General features: G+C 58.7%; 1 protein-coding gene across 49 annotated transcripts; it reads left to right on the top strand.

Annotated features, from left to right (window-relative positions):
- The first annotated feature begins 215 nt into the window (after nt 1-215).
- LOC147356017 (maestro heat-like repeat-containing protein family member 7) lies at nt 216-23995 on the top strand. Of its 49 annotated transcripts, none has more exons than XR_015142949.1 (23): nt 216-505; nt 1167-1368; nt 4092-4156; nt 4779-4901; nt 5017-5096; nt 5419-5548; nt 6077-6163; nt 7102-7209; nt 7588-7723; nt 8423-8511; nt 9578-9727; nt 11415-11569; nt 14374-14469; nt 14893-15053; nt 15589-15726; nt 15834-15948; nt 19586-19726; nt 20291-20481; nt 20747-20905; nt 21608-21709; nt 22265-22367; nt 22845-22904; nt 23454-23724. XR_015142949.1 is itself a non-coding variant. In XM_086343126.1 (23 exons), exons 2-23 carry the CDS (start codon nt 1266-1268, stop codon nt 23600-23602), a joined length of 2628 nt encoding a protein of 875 aa, XP_086199252.1. In that variant the 5' UTR covers nt 216-505; nt 1167-1265; the 3' UTR covers nt 23603-23724. The 49 variants fall into 49 exon arrangements, 26 of the variants coding, with proteins under 26 accessions (XP_086199252.1, XP_086199263.1, XP_086199262.1 ...); XR_015142945.1 differs by having other exon boundaries at nt 14374-14518; nt 20353-20467; XR_015142942.1 differs by having other exon boundaries at nt 14374-14518.
- The last annotated feature ends 226 nt before the right edge of the window (nt 23996-24221 follow it).

Raw genomic sequence — 24221 nt, 5'->3', positions numbered from 1 at the left:
GGAGTCCCAAGGCGGTGATGGGCGTGGTCCGGCCGTGGGCGTGGTTCAGTGATGGGCGCTGCTCAGTGGTGGCTGTGCTCAACGATGGGCGTGGCTCGGTGGTGGGCGGTGCTCAGTGGTAGGCGTGGCTTGGTAATGGGTGGGATTCAGTGATGGGCGGTGCTCAGCGATAGGCGTGGCTCGGCGATGGGGTGGTTCGATGGTGGGTGGTGCTCAGTAGTGGGCGTGGCTCGGCGATGGGCGGTGCTCGCTGGTGGGCGGGGCCCCGCAGTGGGCGTGGCTCAGCGATGGGCTCCTCCACCGCCCCGAGTTGAGGCTCTTGTGCGTAACAGCCCCAGCGCCTCGTCTCCAAAGCCGGAAGTGGGCGGTCCCGGGTCCGAGACCCGCGGGGCGAAGGGAGCCAGGTCCACACCCGCCCTGCAGTGGCCGCTCTGGAGCCGGCGCGGCGCCCTCTGGAGGCACAGTCCCAGGACCGGGTGGGCCCAGAGCTGAGGCGCTGCGTTAGGTGAGGGCTCCCTCCGCCGCCCTCACAGCACCCCCGGGGCAGGCCAGGCAGGTGCCCCGGGCCCGAGGGGCTGGGCTTCAGGGCCTGAGGCGCCCCACGCAGGGGCAGGCTCCGAGGGGACGCGGCCGGCTCTCTGGACCCCCGACCTCAGACCTGGCCCCCTTCCGCCGGGCTGAGTCACACGCTGTGGGTGCTGTGAAGAGGGAGGCCCGGGGAAACCGTGACCGGTGTCCGGAACCCCAGCATGCGGGCCGAGGTCGGTGCGCCCCGGCAGAGGGAGCGCCAGAGTACAGCGGGTAGGACAGGACGCGGGAGGACATGGGCCTCCGGGTCTCCCCTGGGACGGAGGCAGGGGGCGCCCCGGCTGGGGGACCGAGCCTCTAGGGCAGGCGGCGGTTTCCTCCTGATCCACGGGCAAGACCTGGACAGACCTCTGGGGGCACTCAGCCCCCCAGCCTCAGGGCAGACACGGACTGTGAATCGGGCCAGGGGTCGGGGGCTTCGGGGATTTCAGCAGTGCGGCCTCCCGGAGGCAGAGGGCCCGGAGGCCGCCTCCAAATGAAATGTCCCCACTCAGGGAGAGTCCTGAATGAAGACTTGTAAGCAGCTCTGGGGCAGGGGATGGGAGGCAGGGCCCTTCAGACGGTCCCCATCTTCCCAGGGCCGGGTGAAGGAGGCCGCGGTGGACCCAAGCTGGCACCGCTCAGCCAGTTGCCTGTCCTTTCTGGAAGCCTGACTTGGCTGCTGCCTAGGCGTGCCAATGGACTCCCCTCCTGACCGTCATCCCGACCATCGTCAAAAATTAAACAAAATCACTTTTTCGGGACTGCCTGACCGCGTCTCTGGGAGCCCTCACTTGGCGGGTGAGTTACTCTGGGACCCGGCCGAGTCTTGGCTCCTGATGCCTCAGATGGGATGGTACTGGATGGCCCAGCCCTCGCTGGGCACTCATGGATGGACTTGAGTCTGCCCACTCCTGGCTGCCTGGTCGGTCAGAGCTCTGGTCTCTGCACGCCGGTCCCTTTTCAGACCTACCTCCCCGAGGGGCCTAGAGCTGGATGGGGACCAGGATGTCGCCTGGGGCTTTCCACTGTTCGGGAGAGCCAAGGCAGACCTCTAGACCACCTGTGTGTCAGCAAGTCCCCGACCCCAGCCCTGACCTCCAGACTCTTCAATCCAGCCACAGCAACATCCCCTGTTTGGTGCCTAGTCAGCATCTCAAGGGTCTCCCTGGTGGCTCAGACAGTAAAGAATCTGCCTGCAATGCAGGAGACTGGAGTTTGATCCCTGGGTTGGGAAGATCCTCTTGAGAATGGAATGGCAACCCAGTTCACTATTCCTGCCCGGAGAATCCCGTGGATGGAGGAGCCTGGTGAGCTACAGTCCATGGGGTCACAAAGAGTCGGACACAATTGAGCAACTAACACACACACACACACACGCATCTCAGATCCAGCACATCCCAGCTGCGCTGCCAGCCCCAGACCTGCCCCACCTCGCTTGCACAGGTCCTCAGGCCCCAAGTCTGTCTGCACTTGCCTTTGTCTCACTCACACCCAGAGTACCACTCTCCCTCCGGGGCCTGCCTTCAACACAGATACAGAATCTGACCACTCACTCCTACCATCCCGGGTCCAGCCCCCGTCTCCTCTACCCTGGATTATTACCATGTGACCTGGCCACCTCTACCCGCCCCTACCACCACCCTGCATCTCTCTAGTCTCAACCCAACAACCAGAGTAATTCTATCTTAACTGAAACCTACCTAGGGCTGTCCTACGCAGAACAAAAGCCAGAATCCACACAACTGTCCTTTCAGCAGCTTCAGAAGGCCCTCCTGACCTGGCTCCTGACCGCTCTGCCTTCCTACTAGCCACTCCCCCTGCAGTCCCAGTCCAGGCTCTGGGCCCCTGGGCGGTCCCAGCTGCACGCCAGGCGTGGTCCTGCCCCAGCGCCTTTGCATCCACTGCTCTTTTGGCCTAGAAAGGTCTTTCCCCAGGTATCTGTCGGGCTAGTTCCCCATGGTCGTGAAGGCCACTCAGGCTTTCTCTGACCTCCTGAGAATGTATATATACACGTGTGTGTGTGTGTGTATATATATATGTATATACATACACACATCTGTACAAGCAGACACAGAGATGATTCCATTAGAGCTACACGTGGCAGTGTCCCGTGCAGAGACCTGTTTGTTTGTGTGCTCTGTCTGTCAGCTCTGCCTATAATGCACCTTTCCCATAGAAAGTGCTCAGTATACGTGGGCAGAAGAAGGGACTTACTAATTTCCTGCCCTGGGCCAGGGGTCATTCCACATTTTTTACATGAATGAATTAATTTAAACCTCATAACGGTGATAGACCCTGTGATTACCGGTCCCATGTTGAAGGAGAATTTAATTTGCTCAAGATATGCCTTCATGTATCGTTGTTGTTGTTCAGCCGCTCAGTCCTATCCACCTCTTTGCGGCCCCATGGACTGCAGCACGCCAGGCCTCCCTGTCCCTCACCATCTCCCAGAACTTGTTCAAACTCATGTCCATTGAGTCGGTGATGCCATCCAACCAGCTCATCCTCCGTCGTCCCCTTCTCCTCTTGCCTTCAGTTTTTCTCAGCATCAGGGTCTTTTCCAGTGGATCAGCTCTTTGCATCAGGTGGCCAAAGTATTGGAGTTCTCACTTCAGTATCAGTCCTTCCAATGAACACTCAGTGTTGATTTCCTTTAGGATGGACTGGTTTGCTCTCCTTGCTGTCCAAAGGACTCTCAAGAGTCTTCTTCTTGCATTATTATCAAGCATTAATTATTTATTACTATCATCATTTGTTATTTATCATTATCATGCATTCATTCATTTAATTCTCACAATAATAATAGGGACAGTCATCCTCCCTATTGTATAGACAAGGAAACCAGAGCTGAGAGACTTTAACTTGGAAAGGTCGTGGGGCTCACTAAGCGGAAGAGCTGGCCTGGAACTCGGGCATTTGAACTTCAGCTGCAGTGCTCCAGCTCTGACCCCGCCCCGCCCCCAGGGCAATCCACGTAGGGCAGTGAGGAAGGGCCAGACCTCAGGCCTGGTGACCAGGGATGCCACCCCTTCATCCTCTTGCTTCACCTGCTCCCGACACCCTGGGTGGACAGGCGCTATTCTTAGCCTCACCCCCAGCCTCTGTCTACACCTGGGTGCCAGCTCCACAGGGCTGCACCAGCTCAGTGGTCCAGGGAGATGCATAGGCCCATTTGGGGTTTCAAGTTCACTCCCATTCAAGGGTCTCAGAGCCTACCCAGAACAGCGCCAGCACCTGGGGCTCCCGGGGTGACTTAGAGGACTCTCCATCTCCTGCCTCTCCTGGCCGTGCTTGATGCAGAAAGTCTCTTGACAGTCCCCCACACAGTTCCCTTTCCACAGAGGCTTCTGTGGCCTACCTTTGGCCCCAGGCCTGGAGAAGCTGCTTCTTGGAGCTGGGGCAGTCACCTGGGACCCCTACAGCTTCTGAGCCCTCTTGAAAGAGGGTGGAGGGTGGGGGGTTCTGCTTTCCTGTTCCACACAGAGAATCAGCCAGATTCCTCCCAATTACATCCCCTGCAGGACTGCGCCAGTCAGAAAGAGAAGCCTATGAGTGCATCCAGGAATTTCTAGAACAAGGGCAGCTGGTAAGGCAGTTCCCTGGAGCTTTCTGAGAACTGAGGAGAAAAGTAGGTAAAAACGAGGGCTCGGGCTTCCCAGGTGGCACCAGTGGTAAAGAACCCACCTGCCAATGCAGGAGACCCAGGAGCCCGGGGTCAATTCCTTGGGTTGGGAAGATCCCCCGGAGAAGGAAATGGCTACCCGCTCCAGTATTCTTGCCTGGGGAATCCCCATGGACAGAGGCGCCTGGCAGGCTGCATACAGTCCACAGGGTCGTAAAGAGTCAGACATGACTGAGCACACACATGCAGGCTTCTTTCAGTCTGAATGCCAGCCCTGGCTTAGAAGCTGCCTGACCTGGCCTGTTAGGTGGCCAGGCCAGCCACAGAAGTGAAAAAAACCCCGCCTTTGGGGCCCCCAAGCCCCACCCCCCGCCAGCTTGGTCCCTGGAGAGCTACAGAGGCGTCAGGACACTGGTGGCCAGTGCTGGGCGCGGGGCATGTGTAGGAAATGCTTCTGTGGTCAGAGTTCTGGGCCCTGCGAGGGGCAGGGTCTGGGCAGGGGACGCGGGGGCTCTGCAGAGGGAGGTGGGTGGGCTGCAGGCAGAGGCCGTGCTGTGGGCAGGGCTTGTGTGTCCCTCCGTCCTAGCTCGAGATGGACAAGCTGAAGTTCCTGAGTGCAGTGGACACCTTGAGTGGTGCTGTCCACGCCCAGGCAAATGGCAACATGGACGATTTCTTTCCGAAAACTGTCTTGGCCGAGAAAATCACGGTGAGCAAGGCCCTCTCTTTCTGGGCATCTGTCCTCCAGGGACAAGAATGACAAACCCAGCCGCGGGGTGGGGGTCCCTCTCTGAGGGGAATTCTCCTTTCTTCCTCCCTTCTAGAAATTAATTCTCGAAGAGTCCACAGAGGCCCTGGTCAGCACTGTGCGGCAGCAAGCCATGCTCTGCGTCGTGGCCCTGAGGTGCCTGGGTCCCCAAGGCCGGGGTGTTGGGGTTGGGGAGCATGGCAAGGCTTGGGGACGTGAGTTCTGGGCTGCGGGGGCAGGGCCCATGACAGCCACCCCGCCTCCCAGCCTCCTGTGGTAGGGTACCCCCAACTCTCACTGTTAGAAAGCTGTTGGGGCATCAGTGTGGGGAAGGCTCCCAGAGACGCCAGGACCTCCTTCCCTGCAGGGAAGTGTGTGAAGGCCCAGCAAGAGGGCAGAGCAGAGTGCCCCCCCGCTGGCCCTGGACACTAACCTGTACTCCAGAGCCCCCCGTGGCCCCTCCCCCCCTCCCCCACAGCCAGGTGAACCCGCCGCTCCACCTGTCCCAGAAGCTGGACCTGGCCACCGCCGGCATCTCCAGCATCATCCCTCTGCCGCTCATCATGCCCAGCCTGGACCGCAAGGAAAGCGCCAGCCTCTACCTCCAGGTGCTGCCACTGCCCATCCGCAGGCCCCTCGCGCCTCCTCGGGGCTGGCTCCTGCTCCCACACTGCCCATCCGCGGTCCCCTCGTGCCTCCTCGGGCTGGCTCCTGCTCCCACACCACCCACATCCTTCTCTCCCAAGCGCTCTGTTTCTCTAGTTTCACGAGAGCCTCAGTTTCAGGAGGAGACAGTCTGAGGATAAGCCCACAGGTTCTAGGGAATTACTGGCCAATAGACTTGGTCAAACCTTCCCGGGAATTTTCAGCTTGAAAGATAGAGGTTTCCTTTATCGAAGATGTCAGAGAATGAGCCTCTGGTGGCGAGGGGCCCTCGGGGGCTGCATTTTTTGGAGAGAGCAGCCGGGTGCCCACTCGTACTGTCTGGCCTACAGTTGGAGCTGGTCCAGGGCTCAGTGAGGTCAAGCGGGGCTGGCGCTCGAAGATGGGAGGGCGGCGGCAGAGCTGGCCCATGGGAGTGGGGGCGCCCCGGGGAGCGGTCTGTCATCTGACACCCCGCGCCCCCCGCCTGCCAGACAATCCAGGCCTTGGACGACATGTTACAGGCTCTCATGATGGAGGATCTGGAGCCGAGCATGGTCTTCCTGCAGAGCTTCCTGGAGGTGAGGAAGGGAGATTGAAGCCCTGGGTGTGGGGGGAGGAAAGGAAACTAAGATGCCTGGGGCTCGGCTGCGGCTGAAGGCCATCCTTCGGTCCTCAGACCTCAGCAGGCATGTCTGTTCCCTGGAGACAGAGTCCTGCATCTCTCCCCTCTTCACGGAGTCCCCAGACGTTCTCGGTCACAATACATTGTCACCCTGAGGGGTGAGTTTGAATTCGAGAAATAGCCAGGAGTCACTTGAAATGAACTTTCATGACAAGATGGTAATTAACAAAGTTGATTTAATTTTGGATAAAATACTAGATGTGACTAAAGATAAGGAGACAAGATTGCCCAGCTATCTTATTTTAAGCTTTCACTGAAGCTTCAGTACTTTAGTTACCTGATGCGAAGAGCTAACTCACTGGAAAAGACCCTGTTGCTGGAAGGATTGAGGGCAAGAGGAGAAGGGGGTGACAGAGGATGAGATGGTTGGATGGCATCACTGACTCAAGGACATGAGTTTGAGCAAGCTCTGGAAGACAATGAAGGACAGGGAAGCCTGGCGTGCTGCAGTCCAGGGAGTCGCAAAGGGTTGGACACGACTTAGTGACCGAACAACACCGACGATAAGGGCTGTATGTAGAGAGGAAATGCATTCGTGTTAGGACATTATTTTGAGGGATGTATCATTTCTTTTTTTTTTTTTTCATTTTTAATGATATTCATTGTTTTCTTGGTAATTTTACAAGCAACGCATGTTCATCACAGAAAACTAGATAACTATAAAAACTAGATAAACTCGGGCCAGCCGCAGCCACCCTCCTATTGTCTTTGTGGCCGGGATGCTGCGTGTGTCAGGGGTGTCCGCTTGTCTCCGAGGCCATGTCGGGGATGGACTGAGCAGGGAGGGTGGGACCCCACGGAAGGTGTGGCAGGGTGTCCCTGCTCCCTCTGCAGGTCGTCCTGCCTTGCTTGGTGCAGTCGGATAAAGTGCACGAGCAGACCCGGATCTTGGGCGCCATTTCCCGGATCCTGAGGTTTATCTGCAATTTCCCCGAGCTGGCGGTGAGTGCCTGGGACACGCGAGGCTCTGCAGGGGTCCCTGGGCGGCCACAGCACCTTGGTCCCGCTGCTCCTGTGAGCTCTGAGCAGGCAGATATATCCCAGCCCGGGTGGAGGGCCTGGCCCGGGGAGCCAGGGGTGGGAGCCCATAGCTCCCACTGGCCAGTGTGCCTGGGGGTCTGGCCGCCCCAGTCCCCTGGGTGCTGACTTGGAAGGTCCCTTTGCCAGCACTGTGTGGAGCTGGTGAGGTGGGGCCACCCACAGCAGATACCAAGCTGTGTGGAGGGGAGGGGAAGTCGAAGGGAATGGGGGCCCCCTGGCAGGCGGGGCTGGGGCAGCGCCCATGTGGCCCTCGGGGTGCAGCCGGGCCCCCTCCCGCAGCACACGGCGGAGTTCTCCATGACTGGGAAGCTGATGGGCACGCTGGGCCTCCTCTGCATGAGCCCCAACCTGGAGGTCGGCATGGCGGCCTCGGAAGCGCTGCACTACCTGTTCAAAGTCCTCGCGCTGCAGAGAAGTGAGCATCCCGGCCTAATGGACTAGGGGCTGCGGGAGGTGGGGGTGCTGGCTCGCAGAGTGACAGGCCCTACTGGGAGCCCTGCGTGGTGTCGGGGGCGCCGGAGGGCTGGCCTCCCTCCTCAGGGCAAGGCCCTAAATACGCCTTACCAGAATGAGCCCCAGCCCAGTGCTGACACCACGCCCTCTTAGGAGACATTCCTGGGGACTCTCGGGAGGACGGGGAGCCGGGCTTGCAGCCACCTGTGAGGTCCACTTGGCCCCTCAGTGTTCCCAGCTGTCCCACCACTGCTTCGAGGACCCAGGCTGGGAAATGAGGCTCCCTCCTCACGGGACAACCTGGGGACTCCTGATCTGGGCTTCCCCTGCCCCAAGAAAGTCAGAGATTTGGATGTACACACACACAGAGGTGCCAGAGGAATTTGCACATCTCCCCCAAAGGGAGCTTCAGAGACTTGGCTTTTGTGATTAAACTGGGTCCGTTTCCCAGTTACTTAGCGGGGGCCGGGTGAGCGGTGTGTGGGAGCAGCGGCCTCACTGACGTCCACCTGCCGGCCTGGCACCAGGGCCCGAGAACCCTCGCACGCTGTGATGGGCCAGCAACACTTCACCCTTGAACCCTCTTGGTCCACTCTGAGGTTTGCTGGGGAAGAGCACAGGGCGTGTTCCTTTCTCCCCTGCCGATGGTTTTGGATCACAGGTGTGAAACAGAAGACAGAGAACATCTTGAAGGAGCTGCAGAAGCACTTCCGGGGGGAGTGGCTGGCCAGCATACAGGACCTCACGATGGTAGCGCGCACACCCCACCCAACGCGGGATGCCTGGATGGGAAGCTTGGGCAGGAAGAGGGCCAGGCCCAAGGGGTGATCCCCACTACGAGGAAGGGTCCCTGAAATCCCAGGTCTCGTGGACAGCGTGCTGGAGGGGAAGGCCGGTTCCCCTAGCTGCCCTGGGGTGGACTGAAGTTTAAGTCACTGAGCGGGACTGTGCAGTGAGGTGTGGTCCGCTCTCCTCCCCACGCACCTGTCTTAGGCCTGGCTTCCCTTCTGGTCTCTCAGCAGAGGCGGACTTCTGGCCCTGGGCACTGTGCCCCAGGCTCCGCCAGCTCCCGCCACTCCCTCCAGAAACCCAGATACCACCCTTCACTCTCCCTTCCTCTCCACGCCCAGCTCAACCCCACGCCCATCCACTCTGCCTCCTGAATCCCTTGCTCGTCCACCTGCTCTGCTCTGGTCCTGCCATGGCTGTCACCCACCTCCTGCCTCTCACTGTGGCTGCCCCCGGCTCCTTCCCCTTTTGCAGGTGGCCCCTCCAAGGCCTGGAAGCAGACCTGGAAGCCGATGCCTGCTTTGCGGTGCGGTCACCCCGCTAGACATCAGAGCTCACCCCAGATGCAGTCCCCTGCTTGTGTTCCAAATGCAAACCCAGACGCCTTTAGCATGTCCCTCTGGGAAGATCGGCTGGAGAAGGGATAGGCTACCCACTCCAGTATTCTTGGGCTTCCCTGGTGGCTCAGCTGGTAAAGAGTCTGTCTACAATGTGGGAGAACTGGTTTCGGTCCCTGGGTTGGGAAGATCCCCTGGAGAAGGGAACGGCTCCCCACTCCAGTATTCTGGCCTGGAGGTCCGTGGGGTCACAGAGAGTCGGACGCGACTGAGTGACTCTCACTTCACTCACTTTCACTTCTCCGTGCGCTGCTGTGGGGACCGTTGGCCACACCCCGCCTCGGCCTCACCCCGCAGGGAGCCGGGTGCTGGCCGGGGCCGCCTGCACTGGACCCAGGCCGGCCGGCCTCTCCAGGGCGCGGAGGCCACGGGCGGACTCAGAGGGGCTCAGCCCGGCTCCCTCTTCCCAGTTCTTCAGGAAGTACCTGACTCCCGAGGAGCGAGCAGACGTGATGCTGGTGTCGTTGGAGGCCCTGACCAAGCCCAGCAGGCACGACGCCCGGGCGGCCTCCAGGGTGCTGCGGACAATCCTGAAGTCCTCCGTCCCTGACATCGGGAAGGTAGCCGCTCCAGGGACTCCAGGGCCCGAGGGCGCTTTGGGCCTTCTTCCTTTCCATTCCGTGTCGGATCTTGCTGTTTCACTTCCTACTGGTTGGGGTTAAACAGTCGTGATCCTTGAATCCAGAGGATAAAAAGTTAAACGAGGCGTAGCGTGGTTTGCAGTTGTGTGGAAGGCCCTTCCATGGGGAGGGGTGACCACCTGGCCTCCGTCTCCACTGGGAAGGGAAGGCTAGCATCAGAGCGACAGCAGGAGCCCCGTGTGGGCTCCCGGGGCCAGGAGACACCTCAGACCTCCCTCCCGCATGCAGACAGGGGATGAGGCCTCTGAGCACTTTGTCAGGCTGGCGGGAGAATTCCCAGCAAGATTAGGAGATGCCTGTCTCCATATCGTTGTGTCTGTCTATCCTCTACCCATGTATCTGTATCTACATGTATATCCGTGTCCTCTACACCTGTATCTACACCCGTGTATCTGTATATCTGTATCTACGTGTATATCCGTGTCCTCTACACCTGTATCTACACCCGTGTATCTGTATATCTGTATCTACGTGTATATCCGTGTCCTCTACACCTACATCTACACCCGTGTATCTGTATATTTGTATCTACGTGTAAACCTAAGGCGCACTGACACGAGCTAGAGCTGGAGCACGGCCCTTTGTCGGAGGTGGGACTTGTTCACAGAGAAATTAAGCCAGCACAGGGTCTCTTTATCAGTCCTTTTTCTTAGACCATCTTCAAAGCTCCTGTGGACAGACAGTCGCTCTGCTTTCAATGGCCTCCCGTGCCCCCACCTCCCCCTGATGCCAGTGCCAGCTCCATGAGCTGTTCCTGGGCTCTCCTCTTCTCTCTGGCCCGGGGTGCCATCTGAACGCTCCTGAGCCGAAGGGCACCCTGGAGGGCAGCCCCCCAGCGCCCATGTGGAGTCCCTGCCCAGCTCCTGGGCAGCCGGACTCTGCTCCCCACCCCACGCAGAGCTCAGGTCTCCTCCGGCACCACTTTCGTCATTGGAACCTTCTCCCTGTGGTGAACTGGAGCTTGCACCCCCGTGGCTCCCAGGCCAAGGTCAGCTTCCCACGTTAGGCTGACTTCAGTTACTGTTCAGGTTTACCAACGCCGGGCACCTTGCCCTGGGCTGGCCGCAGTCACGTGCTGTGTTATTTCTTACAACAAGTCTGCAGGGAAGTAACTGGAGTTGGGGAGAAGCTCACGGGGGGTATGGCCCGGATAACTGGACTTTATTGAGCACACGTGTAACATGCACTAGACGTGTTAACTCAGGCCCACGAGGAGGCTGAACTGGTTCTCGTTGTCCGATGAAGAAGTAGAGCACGGAGAGGGCTGATCCTGTGCCAAGGTCACACAGCTGGTCAGCGGGGAGGCAGGTTCGAATCCAGGCAGAGTGACTCCAGGCCTGTACAGCCTCCCGTCCACACAGCCAGCGATGGGCCTGCCCTCCCCCCGCAACAGTCTCTGTGTCCCAGTTCCCTCCTCTGATATTTGTGACCTGGTTTCCGGACCCGACTCCACAGCCTCTTCCCTGCTGCTGTCTACTCTGTGCCTTTTCAGCCATGGCAGGGGGACAGCCCCCAGCCCCGCGTGGGCGCCTGGGTCCGAGGCTCTTGCCGAGCGGGTGTCGAGCACCCAGGAAGCAGGCATTCCGCACCCCCCCACCCCCTGCAGGTGCCTGAAATCATCAAGCACGTTTACCACCACATGCCCAGCGCCACGGACGCCACGGCCCAGGAGACCATCCGGAAGGTGCTCCACGTGCTGGCCCAGACCTACACGGATGAGGTGGTCCTGACGCTCTTCGAGATGGACGAGCAGTCCCAGAGGTGGGTGGGGTCCCCGGGGCGGCAGACAAGCCCCAGGCTGTGCCGATCTGCTTATTCTTAAAATATGTCCAACTTTTAGACAAGGAAGCTCCTTACTTGGGGCAAAGTGATTGTACCGTTAACATTAGCTTATTGCAGAAAATTTTGAAAGCGTGTACATTTTTGAAAAAGAAAAAAGAAATTAAATCTCACCCCAAGGCAACCCCTGCTGTTACTTAGGTATAATTTATAGTGTGTCTACCTCTTAAGAATGATTTTGTTCCATTTTTACAAACACAACAAACGAACACACACAAAAAGGGTTTTAAGGAACGTACACACACAAAAAAACACACAAAACACACACACACACACACAGAAAGTACAGTCCCTCATATATACCGATCTCCACATTTTTTTCATAGCATTCTCTCAAAATTAAAACTCCTTTGTAAACGATTTTAAAAGCCATCTGATATTATATAGTATGGGTGTACTAAGCTATAAGACATTAAAATTTCTCCATGTAGTAAAATTCGCCCTTTGACCACACAGTTCCACAAGTTTTCTCAAACGTATAGTCACAGCCATCACCACCACATTAAGACGCAGGGCCTTCCACTGCCCTCCAGATCCCGTGCCGCTGGGAGCAGCCCCACGAGCCTTGCCCCCATCTGTTCTCCAGCCCTGTCGTTGGGCCTTCCCCAGGCCGTCCTAGAAGTAGGACCACGCAGGACGGTCACACCGCACAGAGCAGACTCGTGCGTCTGGTCCTGGCTTCTCTCGCTTACGTGCGTGTTTGGGATTCACCCAGGGCATCGTGTGTGTCAGAAATTCACCCCGTTCCTTGCTGAGCAGCACCCCACTGTGTGCGCAGGCCGCGCTGTGCTCAGCAGTCACCTGGTTTTCTCAGTTCTGGGCCATTACAAGTGTGCCGCTGTAAATATGTGCGCGTAGGCTTTTGTGTAAATATTAGCTTCCATCTCTCTTGGCTAAGTTCCTAGGGGTTGCATTTCTGGGTAATACGGGAGCTGTCCGTTTAACAGCTTTAAAGAAGCCGCCAAACTTTTCCAGCCGTGGTTGTGGCGTTTGCCTTTCCGCCAGCGGCTTACCAAAGGGCTTTCGGGTTGCTTCCACCCTTGTCCACACTTGGTATCGTCATTAAGAAAGACCTAGTCATTCCAATAAGTGCGCAGGGGCATCTTGTTTCTATTTGTGTTTGACTCTTAATTGCAACTGATGTTGACCATGATTTCTTGTGTTCATTTACCTCCACATACCTGCTTTGGCCAAATGTCCAAATCTTCTACCCGTTTCTTCCCTTTTTTATAAGCATTTTTCACTATTTTAAAGTATTGTTTAATATTTATGTCCTTTGTTTTCATTTATTTGGCTGTGCCGGGTCTTGGCTGTGGCATGCCGGACCTAGTGCCTCACCCGGGGATGGAGCCCGCGTCCCGCGTCCGGGCAGAAGGACGCTTAACCTCTGGGCCACCAGGCGAGGTCCCCAGTCTATCATTTCACGATTGTTTTCTGTTTGCCTCCTCCAGTTTTTGCTCCTACGTTTCCACTTTCCTGAATTATTTTGGATAGTTTGTGCTTTTTTTTAAAGGTATTCCTTCTTAATTTATCCATTGTATTTTGACTCCATCAATTTTTAGTGGAGTCTTAGGCATTTCCAAACCTCAATTGCCATAGTGTACTGACATCCCTAAACGTTCATAGTCCATTTAGAATTAATATTTTACAGCCTCAAGAAAACATGAAAGCTTTCAACATGTAGCTTCCTTGGCTTCCCTACTTATGGAAGTAAGTAAGGAACTTACTTCCTTACTTATGGTATGGTTGCCATACGTATTATATCTATACACATGAAGAAACACCACCAAAAAAAGGTTTAATTTTTGCTTTAATAGTCATACATATTTTTAAACTTATCATGGGAAGCTATAAAGCATTTGGCAAAAGAATTCAAAGTCTATTACTAACTGAAAAAAAAAATTCCCCTATTATGGGAAAAAACTTCCCTACCATGATGAAGAACATTTATCAGAAATTAATAAGCAATCTTAATTTCTCAATTGAGAAATTACGCAGTTCCCTGGCCAGGGCTCTGCTGGCCTGTCTCTTCCACTGATTAACCCTCGAAGCACTGCTCAAGCGCGCATGTTTTCTGCTTGGAGTCTTCCTTCGTCTTTGTCCCGAGAGCCCCGTGATGCCACACCACCAGTAGGGAGACTGTCTTCATCCTCGTCTTCAGTCTCTCCTTGATTTTTCACGACCCTCTCCTGTCTCGCAAAGGTCGTGGCTTCTTGGGTACAGCGAGCAGACTTTCCTGAAATTGTACCCTGTTATTTGGAGAAATAATTTTCAGATCTCTCCTCTTCCTCTGAGTGTGAATTTGCAGGTTGGGAGGAGCAGGGAAGGTATCCCAGGCAAAGGAAAAACATAAGTGAAATGCATTCAGGCAAGGCTGGAAGGGCCTGCGCGGAGAGGTGACCGCCGGGGCCTGGAGGGTGGCCTGCTGGGTCCGGGCCAACGGCTGGAGCACCGGCCGGGACACAGCCACAGGGGAGGTTTCTGACCCATGGGACTCAGCTGTTTCCTCCCGTCAGGTTCACAGGCCGTGTGAGCACTTTCAGAGTCACCTGCATGTGAGGTGGCAGAGAACAGGAGGCGTGGAGGTGATGGAAAGATGGAAGGAGTTGGAGGAAAGGAGAGGGGAGAAGGGAGAGGGAAGGGTAGGAAGAAGGAGCTGGGCCCTGAGCAGAGCAGCAGAGCCCCTCCCGGGAGGCTGACCTTACAGATGGGCTTTCTCCCTGCAGGGGGGCTCGCAAGCCCTGGGAGATCCTGGCGTCCTTCCCCAAAGGCTACGAAGTGATCATGGAGCACCTCCTGCAGAGGCTGACCCCCCAGCAGAGGTCTCGGCCCCAGGAGCCCGGCTGCAGAGCGCAGATCTCTCCATTGATCGTACGCGGGCCCGCAGCGGGTAGGGTGCCCCGGGGTCCGTCCAGGCTGTCCGGAGCTCTCAAGCGGCTGCTGTGGACAGAGGAGGTTGAACACCCTCATGGCCTCCTCTCGTGTGGGGCCCCGGGGAGTCTGCCGTGCCTGAGAACCGGCTCCTCGTTCGCCTGGGCGGGACAGAGTGAGACCAGCACCCCAGTCCCCTGACCCCTCAAGGATGGTGAGAGTAGCGAGCCCCCAGCAGAGCCCCCAGAGGGCTTTAAACGGACAGCAGCCCAGACACCGCCCTGCTCTTCCCGGGCTCGGCAGCGGGGGACCCGGGGGCTGGCTGTGGGTCGTGTCAGCCCAGGGCTGCGGCTGACAATCCCCCTGCCCCGCAGGCCACCAGGGCCCTCCACGAGCTGCTGCTGGAGCCCAGCCGGAGGATGGAGGTGCAGGCCTTCTTCCCGCACCTGTTCCTGGCCCTGCTGTTCCGCATCTCCTCCCTCCTGGGGGTGGGGGCCGCCCAGCCCCCTGTGAGCCAGGGGATGGACCCCGTCAGGTACCCCCTCTCCGGCTGTCGCTCAAGGGCCTCGCCTGCCGTTTTTCACCTCCACCGGGCCTGGGCTCCCCACGTGCCCTCCAACAGCTCTTGCCTAGGCTTTTTATTGATGATTTTTTTCTTACTTATTTTTGGCCACGTCATGCGGTATGCGGAATCTTAGTTCCCCAACCAGGGATGGAACCTGGGCCTCCTGCCCTGGGAGCTCGGAGTCTTAACCACTGGACCGCCAGGGGAGTCCCTTGCAGGGCTTCTTAGAAAGACTCTCTGTGTGTCTGGCTTTCTGGGCGGATGCAGGGATGCTGTCCCTCTGTGACACCACGCATCTGAGTCTGCAGACCCCCGCCCCCACCCCGGTGCCCCAGCTGTCTTGGCTTCAGGTGCCTCCTTCGTGGAACGTTGCCAGGGTCCCTGAGGGCTGTCCCACCCCCAGCAGGTGGCGGCCGTGCGGGAGGCTGGGTGGACAGGAGGTTCCCAGGTGAGGAGAGGACGACCTTTCCTCTGCTGTCTGCCCCCCACCCCCGCGCCCCCCCAGCTGCTCCGTGGAGGCGCTGAAGACCTTGATGAGGAGCGCAGGGTACAGCGACCACGTGTCCTACATTCAGAAGCTGCAGGGCTGGGAGCTGCTCACCAGTCTGGAGAGACACCATGAGGGGGTGGCCCTGCTGGGCAGGTGAGCCTGGGCCGCACCTGCTGGGGAGCCGGCCGCCCTGCCCCCGCCCCGCCCCAGGGTCCCCTGCACACAGGCCTGACCCTGGGCGCCCGCCCCGCCGTCCACAGGGCCATGGTCGTCCGCAGCTGCTGGCACACCCGCCCTGTGTTCCGCCTCACCGTCCGCGTCCTCCAGGACCCGGACCTCGAGAACCACATGACGGCTCTTGTGTTCTTCACCGAGGCGAGTGGCCAGGACTGGGGGGCGGGTGGGGGCCTGCCCTTCCTGGAGCAGTTACTCCAGGGGGCTGTGGCCTGACTCACATCAGGCTGGGAGACATTGCTCAGGACACCTGGTTGGTCACCTGGAGTCTCAGGCCTTGAGTTTACCTGGTGCGACTGAATCTCGGCTCTGATTTCATAGAAGAACACGGCGCCCCCGCAGCCACCCTGCCTTAGAGTCACTCTGCTCAGCTCTCTGGTTGGCTCAATGTATTCTGGTCACCTGGCAGAAGAAAGGTATAACTCTGCTCAGCTCTCTGGTTGGCTCAATGTACTCTGGTCACCTGGCAGAAGAAAGGTATCACTCTGCTCAGCTCTCTGGTTGGCTCAATGTACTCTGGTCCCCTGGCAGAAGAAAGGTATAGAGATTTGGCAGTTATGGAAAAGAGTCTTAAAAGCAACAACATCATGAATAATGGTGATGCTCAGAAGAAACCACTTCTAGATTTTGGTCTGAATGTGTGTGGGGGGGTGTTTTCCTGGGGGAGGAAATGGCAACCCACTCCAGTACGCTTTCCCGGAGATTCCCAGGGACAGAGGAGCCTGGCAGGCTGCAGTCCATAGAGTCGCACAGAGTCGGACACGACTGAGCGTCTGAGCCACCACCATGGGTGTGTTGGTCATTTTTGAGATCCCTGTCCGTTCATGTTCTGTATTCTGCTGTCTTAGAGCATATTCTGCATCATTATGTGGTTTTTTTGGGGGGGGGGCTATACATAAATTTTCGGAGAAGGTGATGGCACCCCACTCCAGTACTCTTGCCTGGAAAATCTCATGGACGGAGGAGCTTAGTAGGCTGCAGTCCATGGGGTCGCTAAGAGTCGGACACGACTGAGCGACTTCACTTTCACTTTTCACTTTCATGCACTGGAGAAGGAAATGGCAACCCACTCCAGTGTTCTTGCCTGGAGAATCCCAGGGACGGGGGAGCCTGGTGGGCTGCCGTCTATGGGGTCGCACAGAGTCGGACACGACTGAGGCGACTTAGCAGCAGCAGCATACATAAATTGTAATGGGGATGTAATATTTCATCACAGATATATTATGATTGATCTGACATTCAGTTTCTAATTTTACACTATTATAATAACACTATAGTGAACATCTCTTTGTGAAAGCTTTGTCCATATTCCAGATTATTTGCTTAACTACGAAACATAATAAGTGGAAGACTTGGTTCAAAAAATATGAATGTCTTCTATGATTCTTTTTTTTTTTGAATGTCTTCTATGATTCTTGAGACTGATGCCAAGTTAGTCTGATTTGTCTAGACTAATGTCCCCCAGTAAAGTTGTACCGATTTATACTCCCACCAGCGGTGTTTAAAGGGGGTTCAGGAGTTCTGACTCACCACAGCTTTAAATACGCTCCTTTTGTAATTTGAAGTCACTGAGTTTTGCAGTAGGAGTGGATTTCTTCTGAAATAACAGAGGGAGAAGATGACAAGCGCTAGTCCTAGAACCTGGACGGGTAGGACCTGCTGGGTCCTGCTGGCTTTTGTGCAGGTTGCGGGCATCAGTGTCTTGTCTGTGGAGCCCCCTCCCCACACCCGTGAACCTGTGTTGATTTGTGCACGGGGGTGGGGCGCTGACCAGGCAGACAGGGACACCTGTCGGGTTGTCAGAACCCCTGCTGAGGACAGCAGGTGTGCACAGGCACACCCGGGCCCCTGACCAGAAACGGAATCTGTGCAAAGTGACTGGCCAGCGTGAGTGCCCCTGATCTCTCGGGAGCTTGCCCACGCCAGACTGCTGGGCCCCGTCGGCAGAGGCCTGGACTCCGAGGGCCCGGGGGAGGGCTTCATTTTCTGGATCTACTTCAGTGGTGATTGTTCTCCGGGTGGTCCTGGGACCCGGCTTCGGGAAGCAGCAGAAGGCACATGCCAGGGTGGCAGGGGGGCCCTCGCATGGAGGGGTCCTGGACTCAGGCTGTGCCTGGGAACCCTCCGGGCAGCTTCTAAACACAACAAGGGCTGACCACTATGCCACCCCTCCGCCATCCTGCCTATGCGTCCTCTCTGCCGGTGGTCTGGGGTGGGGTCCCGGTGGGCGTTTACTTGAGAAGACCCGAAGCTTAGAGCTGTCTTCTAGAAATACAGCTAGGACAGAGAACCTCTCTAGAAGTTACCCCAAATGCATAATGTCTGCTGAAAACAGTGGAGATGGGCCTTCGTATCTCCCACCCTTCTTGGACTTCTGGGCTGGGAAGCGGGGAGGGAGGAGTCAGCAGCTGGGGACAAGGCTGGACCCCCACAGGGTGGGGGCTGGGTGAACTTCACCACTGGCCATTGAAGGGTGGTCCAGTCAGTTTTAAGGTGGAAACCAGTGGGGCTTTAGGTACCAGCTGAAGAAGTGGATCGAGGTCTGTTAAGCGGAGAGAACAGCTATGAAAACTCCGAATAATCCACGTGTTTTTCACCCGCCCTGTTTATTGTTTGGCTTCCCTGGTGGCTCAGACAGTAAAGCATCTGTCTGCAGTGTGGGAGACCTGGGTTTGATCCCTGGGTTGGGAAGATCCCCTGGAGAAGGAAATGGCAACCCACTCCAGTACTCTTGCCTGGAAAATCCCATGGACAGAGGAGCCTAGGAGGCTACAGCCCATGGGGTCCCAAAGAGTCGGACACGACTGAGCGCCTTGACTTTTGTTTGGTTATCCTCATCTGTTTCCTGGGCAGGATCATAGTAGAAACATGCAAAACCATCAGGGCCGTCAGCTTTTGTCCAGGATTCTCAGGGAGCTCAGTAATTTTAACTCTTGCTGTAACTCTGTGAAAAAAAAGTGTTATTACCTCTGTTTTGCAGAGGATAAAACTGAGGTTCAAAGAATCTAAGAAAATTGCTCAGCTAGAGAGTCCAAGGGGTGGGTCTACCTGCCTGCTGGTCAGAGACAGTAGCTGTCCACAAGAACACCCCCAGCATCAGGACCACACGTGGGGAGACAGACGCGCATACATCACACGTGCACGCACACAAAACGAGCTCCTGTTGGTTAAATGCATCGGATTAGCTTTTGTCTCGTTCGCTTTTATTTTAAAGGATATAAATACACGTATAATTTACATATACAAATAAAATCATGTTTGCTATTTTCTTTTCATTGTATCTTGTTTTCTAAATTGAATGTACATTCTATTGAAACTAGAATCTATTTTCTAAATTTAATTGTATTCTATTTTCCGAATTCTAAATTTGTTTCTTTTAATTATATTCTCTCTTCTAGATCATGTGCTATTTTAACTGTCGCCTTTTTTTCTTTCCCATTTCCCCATCTCCCTCCAACCTCACAGCCCTGCACCCATGCTTCTCATATGCGAGCAGCCAAACACACCTCCTTCTGTGTGTACTCGCCAGTGTCTCTTACCTTGATCCCCTGGGGTTCCCCTTGTCAAAGGCCCCCCAGGGAGACTTGCAGGCTGGAGGGACAAATTCCGGAATGACAGCCTGTGAATGTGACACTCCAGCTGACCGTTGGCCCCTGTAGCAGTTCTTCCAAATCCTGAAGAGCGTTTCCTCATTCTCGAACAGGAGCCTGGACTCTGGGTCGTCGAGGACGCCTCCTTTGGGCCCGCCTCCTCCAACTCTCTCCGTGTCCTCACGCAGCTGCTGCAGTGCCCAGACGTGGCGGCTGCTGCCGACGACGAGATGGTCAGGACCCTGGCCAACTGGTTCCAGCGAGAGGAGCCGGCAGTCGTGAAGCTGCTGCTGCGGGCAGTGGGGATCCTCTCGAGGCACGAGAGCACGGTGAGCTGGCCGCACCCGGGCTCCCGGATCTGCAGGCCTAGAGGGCCCAGGGGCGGATGGGGTGGACGCCCCTCGCAGGGTTGGACCGAGGGAGTCCCCACGAAGCCAGCCCACTGAGGACAGGGCTAGGGAAAGAGCCCCTGCTGCTCTCACCGTCCTGGGAAAGAAGGGGAGGTTTCCCACAAGGGCCCCGGGTCGCCAACCTGCTGGGTCTCCTGGAGCCAGGCATCCTCACCAGGGATGAGGAGGCGGAGGGGAGGGTGCTGTGGGTTGGGCAGTGAGTGGTGTCTCCTCCCTCCCCGTGTGCAACACCCCCCGGGGAGGCTTCCCCTCTGCCGGCACATCCCCACCGGCACGCCCTTTGCTGGCACCCCTGCCACCACCCCCCGTTTGCCAGCACCTCTCTTTTCCTGAACCCCTCTTTGCCAGCACCCCCTCTCTGCCGGCACAGCCCCTGCTGGCACCCGGGTCCAGGGACATGAGGGGTGTGCCCCCCCAGCCTGTGTGTGGTGGGGGTGGGGGCAGCTCCCTAGCGGGTGGGACTGTCCCGGCGCCCATCCACAGGGGAAGCAGCTCCGTGCCCTGCAGCCCTACGTGCTCAGCTGCTGCTACTCTGTGGACGGCAGCATCGTAGCGGAGACCTTCCAGGTGCTCAGGGACCTGGTGGACCAGCTGCCCTGGCAGCACTCGGCCGCCTTCCTCATCCAGCTTGCGTTCACCCTCGCACCCTTCCTGGAGGAGGTGCGTCCCCCAAGGTCTGTCTCCCTACTGGGGCATCGTCTGTCCAGTAACGGGGTGGCCAGAACTGTCTCCGAGGCCCTCCGGCTAGACGGCGAGGCCTGCGAAGGGGCTGACAGCCATGGCCCCCGGCCTGGGGATGGTCCAGAGGGCAGAGGGCAGTCGCAGTGGGGTCGTGATGACGGGGGCCCTGCGGACGGTGGGGGGCTCAGGGCCACCGTCTGGAAGGCGGGGCTCCACTGCCTGCCCCTCACGTGGGTGCACGTGTGTGTTCTCCCCCAGGAGTCCGAGCATCTGCGCCTGACAGCCTTTGAGATCTACGGGGCTCTCCTGGCCAAGGTTAGCAGGAGGGTCTTTGTCTTCCCCTTGAGGCACCAGGTCCTCAACCTGCTCATCCTGCTCGTACTCCACCTGGAGGATGCGAACGGCAGAATAGCTCAGGTGAGAGCCCACGGGGCGGAGGGGTGGGCGGCGCTAGCAGGATGTCAGTGAGCACTTGGCGAGGGGCTGAAGGGGCTGACCGGAAACGGGGTCCTGGGACGGGGAGGCACCCACTGGGGACAGAGACGGCTGGCCCAGGTTCTGGAGTGGGCAGGCTGGGCTCTGAGCCTAGCTGCTGAGAAGCGCGGTGGCCGGCCTGCTCACACCAGGCTCCTTCGCCCAGTGAGGCTCTCACGGGCACAGATCAGGACACCCAGGACCAGCTGGGGAGCTGGGACGTCCCCTTTGTGGGTGGGTCTGTCCCAGTCAGCTGGGCGGCCACCTTTCTGGAGGAGCCAACCTTGATGAGAGGAGTGACCCCCAGCCGGAGGATCCAGACCTCCGGGAAATCTCTGAGAGGCTGTTTTGGGGGCTTGGGGGCTGTGGGCTGGTGGGGTAGGTGAGGAGGTAGATCTCGCTGCGGTAACATAGCAACTGGAAAAATCACCATCATGATTTTTCAGCTTCCCATCAGTGGGAGGAAGGGTACAGGAACAGCCAAAGAACGGTCTGGCCTTCCTCCTGTCGGGGGGTCCCCTGGGTTCACTGAGTCCTGTCCCCGTAGGGCTGATCTCACTGTCACCTGTCTCCGCCCGCATGCCCTCGGGGTCTTGGCCCGGCCTGCACCCTGACTCCTCCGGCTGGGCTTCCCTGTCTCTCCAGATCGCCAGGCCCACACTCTGCCACCTGGCCACCTTGCTGGGCTGGTCAAAGCTCAGGGCGACTTTCGCTGAGAAAGACATATGGACCATCCTCAGTGCCCTGGTGGGTCGCGGCTCGCCGCCTGCTTTTGTGGGGGTGGCTGGGGCACCCAGATGTCGGGTTCCTCTCCCCGCGGCCACAGCGGTACAATAGCGAGCCCAGGGAAAGTGGGCCCCAGAGCCCGGGCAGTCTGGGGGGCCTTTGTGGAACAGGAGCTGCGGGCGGGGTGCGGATGTGGGGACTTCCCTGGGGGCTGACTTTGCGGGCCGGGGCGGGGCGTGGGCCGAGGGCGGGGCCGGGCGGAGCCAGGTGGGGTGTGAGGCGGGGCAGGGGCGTGGCGTGGGTCGAGTTGGGCGTGGACCGGGTGGTGGTGCCGGGGCAGGCCATGGGCGGGGCCAAGGCGTGGGCGGGGCTGGGCAGGTCCGTGGGGCGTGGCGGGGCCGGGTCGGGGGCGTGGCGTAGCGGGACAGGGGCATGGAGGGGCGGGGCCGGGCCGGGGGCATGGCGTGGCGTAGGCGGAGCCGGGCAGGGGAGTCAGCGGGGCGTGGGTGGGGCGGGGCGGGGTGGGCCAGGCCGGGCGGGTTTGGGGCTGCAGGAGCAGCGGCGCCTCTCCCGCAGCTGCAGCAGGAGGTGGGCCGAGCCCTCTGGTTCCTGAAGCAGAGCGTACAACTCTTCAGGAGCCCGCAGGTCCCCATCCGTCGGGCTGCCGTGTGGTTCGCAGGTACGGCGGGCCTCCCCTCTGCCCGGGGCGCCGTGTCCCCGTGCTGGGGACCTTAACACAGCCCAGGGAGCCAGGACAGCGGGCAGACAGCCTGGGGTAGTGACCGAGCAGGGCGGAGCGCTGTCCGCACCTGCCCCCTACCCCACCCCGCTGGGAGCCCCTGTCTGAGCTGGGCGGCCTTATCCCGCGAAACAAGCCGCGTCCTGGGAGGGCAGCTCAGAGACTGGAGTGGCCGGCTCCATCAACGTCCCCAAGGAAAGCACCGCCCAGCACAGGCGACGCCCCGTTTGTTCGAGACCCTTCAGAGAAGCGGGGAAGTCATCCTGGTTTCAAGGAGAAAGTCAGGACCCGAGGTCGGGTGTGGGAGGGACAGACAGAGAGCGGGCATGGGGACTGTTTGGGGAAGAGGCTCAGAGCAGGTGCAGCGGGGTCCCCTGGTCCTCTGTGGGCCAGTGAGGCGCTCCGTGCCCCCTGCAGGCCAGATCATCCAGACCCTGGGCGCTGAGGAGGCCAGGGAGATGGACGAGGTCCACGCAGGTCAGTGCAAGCCTGCGCCTGCTGCCTGTCCCTCAGACGTGGTTGCGGGGGCTCAGAAATTAGGGCAAGTGGGCTCACAGCAGTCACCATCGGGGGGCGTTGACGGGGAGGCTTGTCATTTGGGGGCACACGGGGACTCCTGGCGCCTTCTTTCTGCCTGGGCGGCTGCCCCGTATCCCCCACCCCTCCACCTCCCCTTCCCTCTCCCAAGCCTGCAACCCTGCCTGGCGGGCTTCCATGGTGCCAGCGAGTCCCCGCTGCAGCCGCAGCCGGAGGCCTAGGCTCCCCCGGCGCCCTGGGGAGAGGAGGGCGGAGCCAAGCCGGGGGAAGTGGGTAGGACCCCCCTGGGCTGGTCCTGGACTGGACGAGCCCCAGCCACGCCTCTCGGAGCCCCGCAGTGCGCGGTCCCAGGCCCGGAAATACGCTGGCTCCCCCTCCACAAGCTGCTGGCCCCCGGCCCACCGCCCTCCCCTTCCTGCACAGCGCCCACCCGCCCCCATGAGCCCCGCACCCCCAGGCCCTCTTGCTCAGCCCGTGTGTCTGTCACAGCCCTGAGGCACATGCGGGCAGACCTGGACCCCACGGTCAGCTGCCTCGCCACGCAGACCTCCTACATCCTGGAGGCCAAGGAAAAGACGTGGGTCACCAGCTCCACCTCCTGCTTCTGCCCCAGGAGGCTGCGGAAGGCCTACTTCTGAGCCTGCGGCTCATCAGACGAGACTGCGGCAGTGGAGACCATGGCCTGGCTTCTGAGCCCTGCTCTAGACGAGGGGTGTCCCTGCAGAGCTTCTGTAATAAAAGGAGAAAGCGGAGACTTCCAGCTGGGGCGTTGCTTTGTCTTCTCTGGAGCCCACTCCCACCCACTCCCCGTCCTGCGGGTCTAGGCGGCTCTCCCCGCCCTGCCCGCAGCGCCCAGGGCCTGGCTGCCAGGGCGAGGGGGCTCTGTGAGCATCAGCTTGAACTACTGATGGGAAAGCTGGAGGAAAGCGATGATGGGATTCAGGGGGTGTGGGCAGGGCTCCTGGCTATAGGCAACGGCAGCCTCCCTGGTTGATTTAAGCAGGAGGACAGCTTATGGGAGGGTGTGAGTCAGCTCCTGAAACATCCCGGGAGGCCAGAGAGCTGGACACTGTGCTCCGGACCCAGGGCGACTCCACAGAATGCCACCCTGCTGTCCTTGACCCAGCCAGACCAGCCTGGTGACAGCACTCAGGTCTGGATCCTGAAAGCCTGTTCCTCCTGCCACCCGAGAGGTCAGCCGGGTGAGCACCCGCCGTCTCCCGCTGCTCCTGCTGGAACCGGCCCTGACAGGGACCA

The sequence above is a fragment of the Bos grunniens genome, chromosome 16 (genome assembly GCF_055505025.1).
Source record: "Bos grunniens cultivar Pamir isolate PY7600 chromosome 16, Bosgru_T2T1.0, whole genome shotgun sequence".
Lineage (NCBI taxonomy): Eukaryota > Metazoa > Chordata > Mammalia > Artiodactyla > Bovidae > Bos > Bos grunniens.
Note: the sequence above shows the minus strand (reverse complement) of the source record. Positions and strands in the feature narration are given on the sequence as shown.

Bases quoted from the DNA above. Each gene is read 5' to 3' on its own strand.
- LOC147356017 (XM_086343112.1), top strand. From the start codon at position 1,266: ATGGACTCCCCTCCTGACCGTCATCCCGACCATCGTCAAAAATTAAAC. The intron at 8,512-9,577 runs GTAGCGCGCACA...CCCTCTTCCCAG, and splicing joins GCATACAGGACCTCACGATG to TTCTTCAGGAAGTACCTGAC. The intron at 11,570-14,373 runs GTGGGTGGGGTC...TTCTCCCTGCAG, and splicing joins ATGGACGAGCAGTCCCAGAG to GGGGGCTCGCAAGCCCTGGG.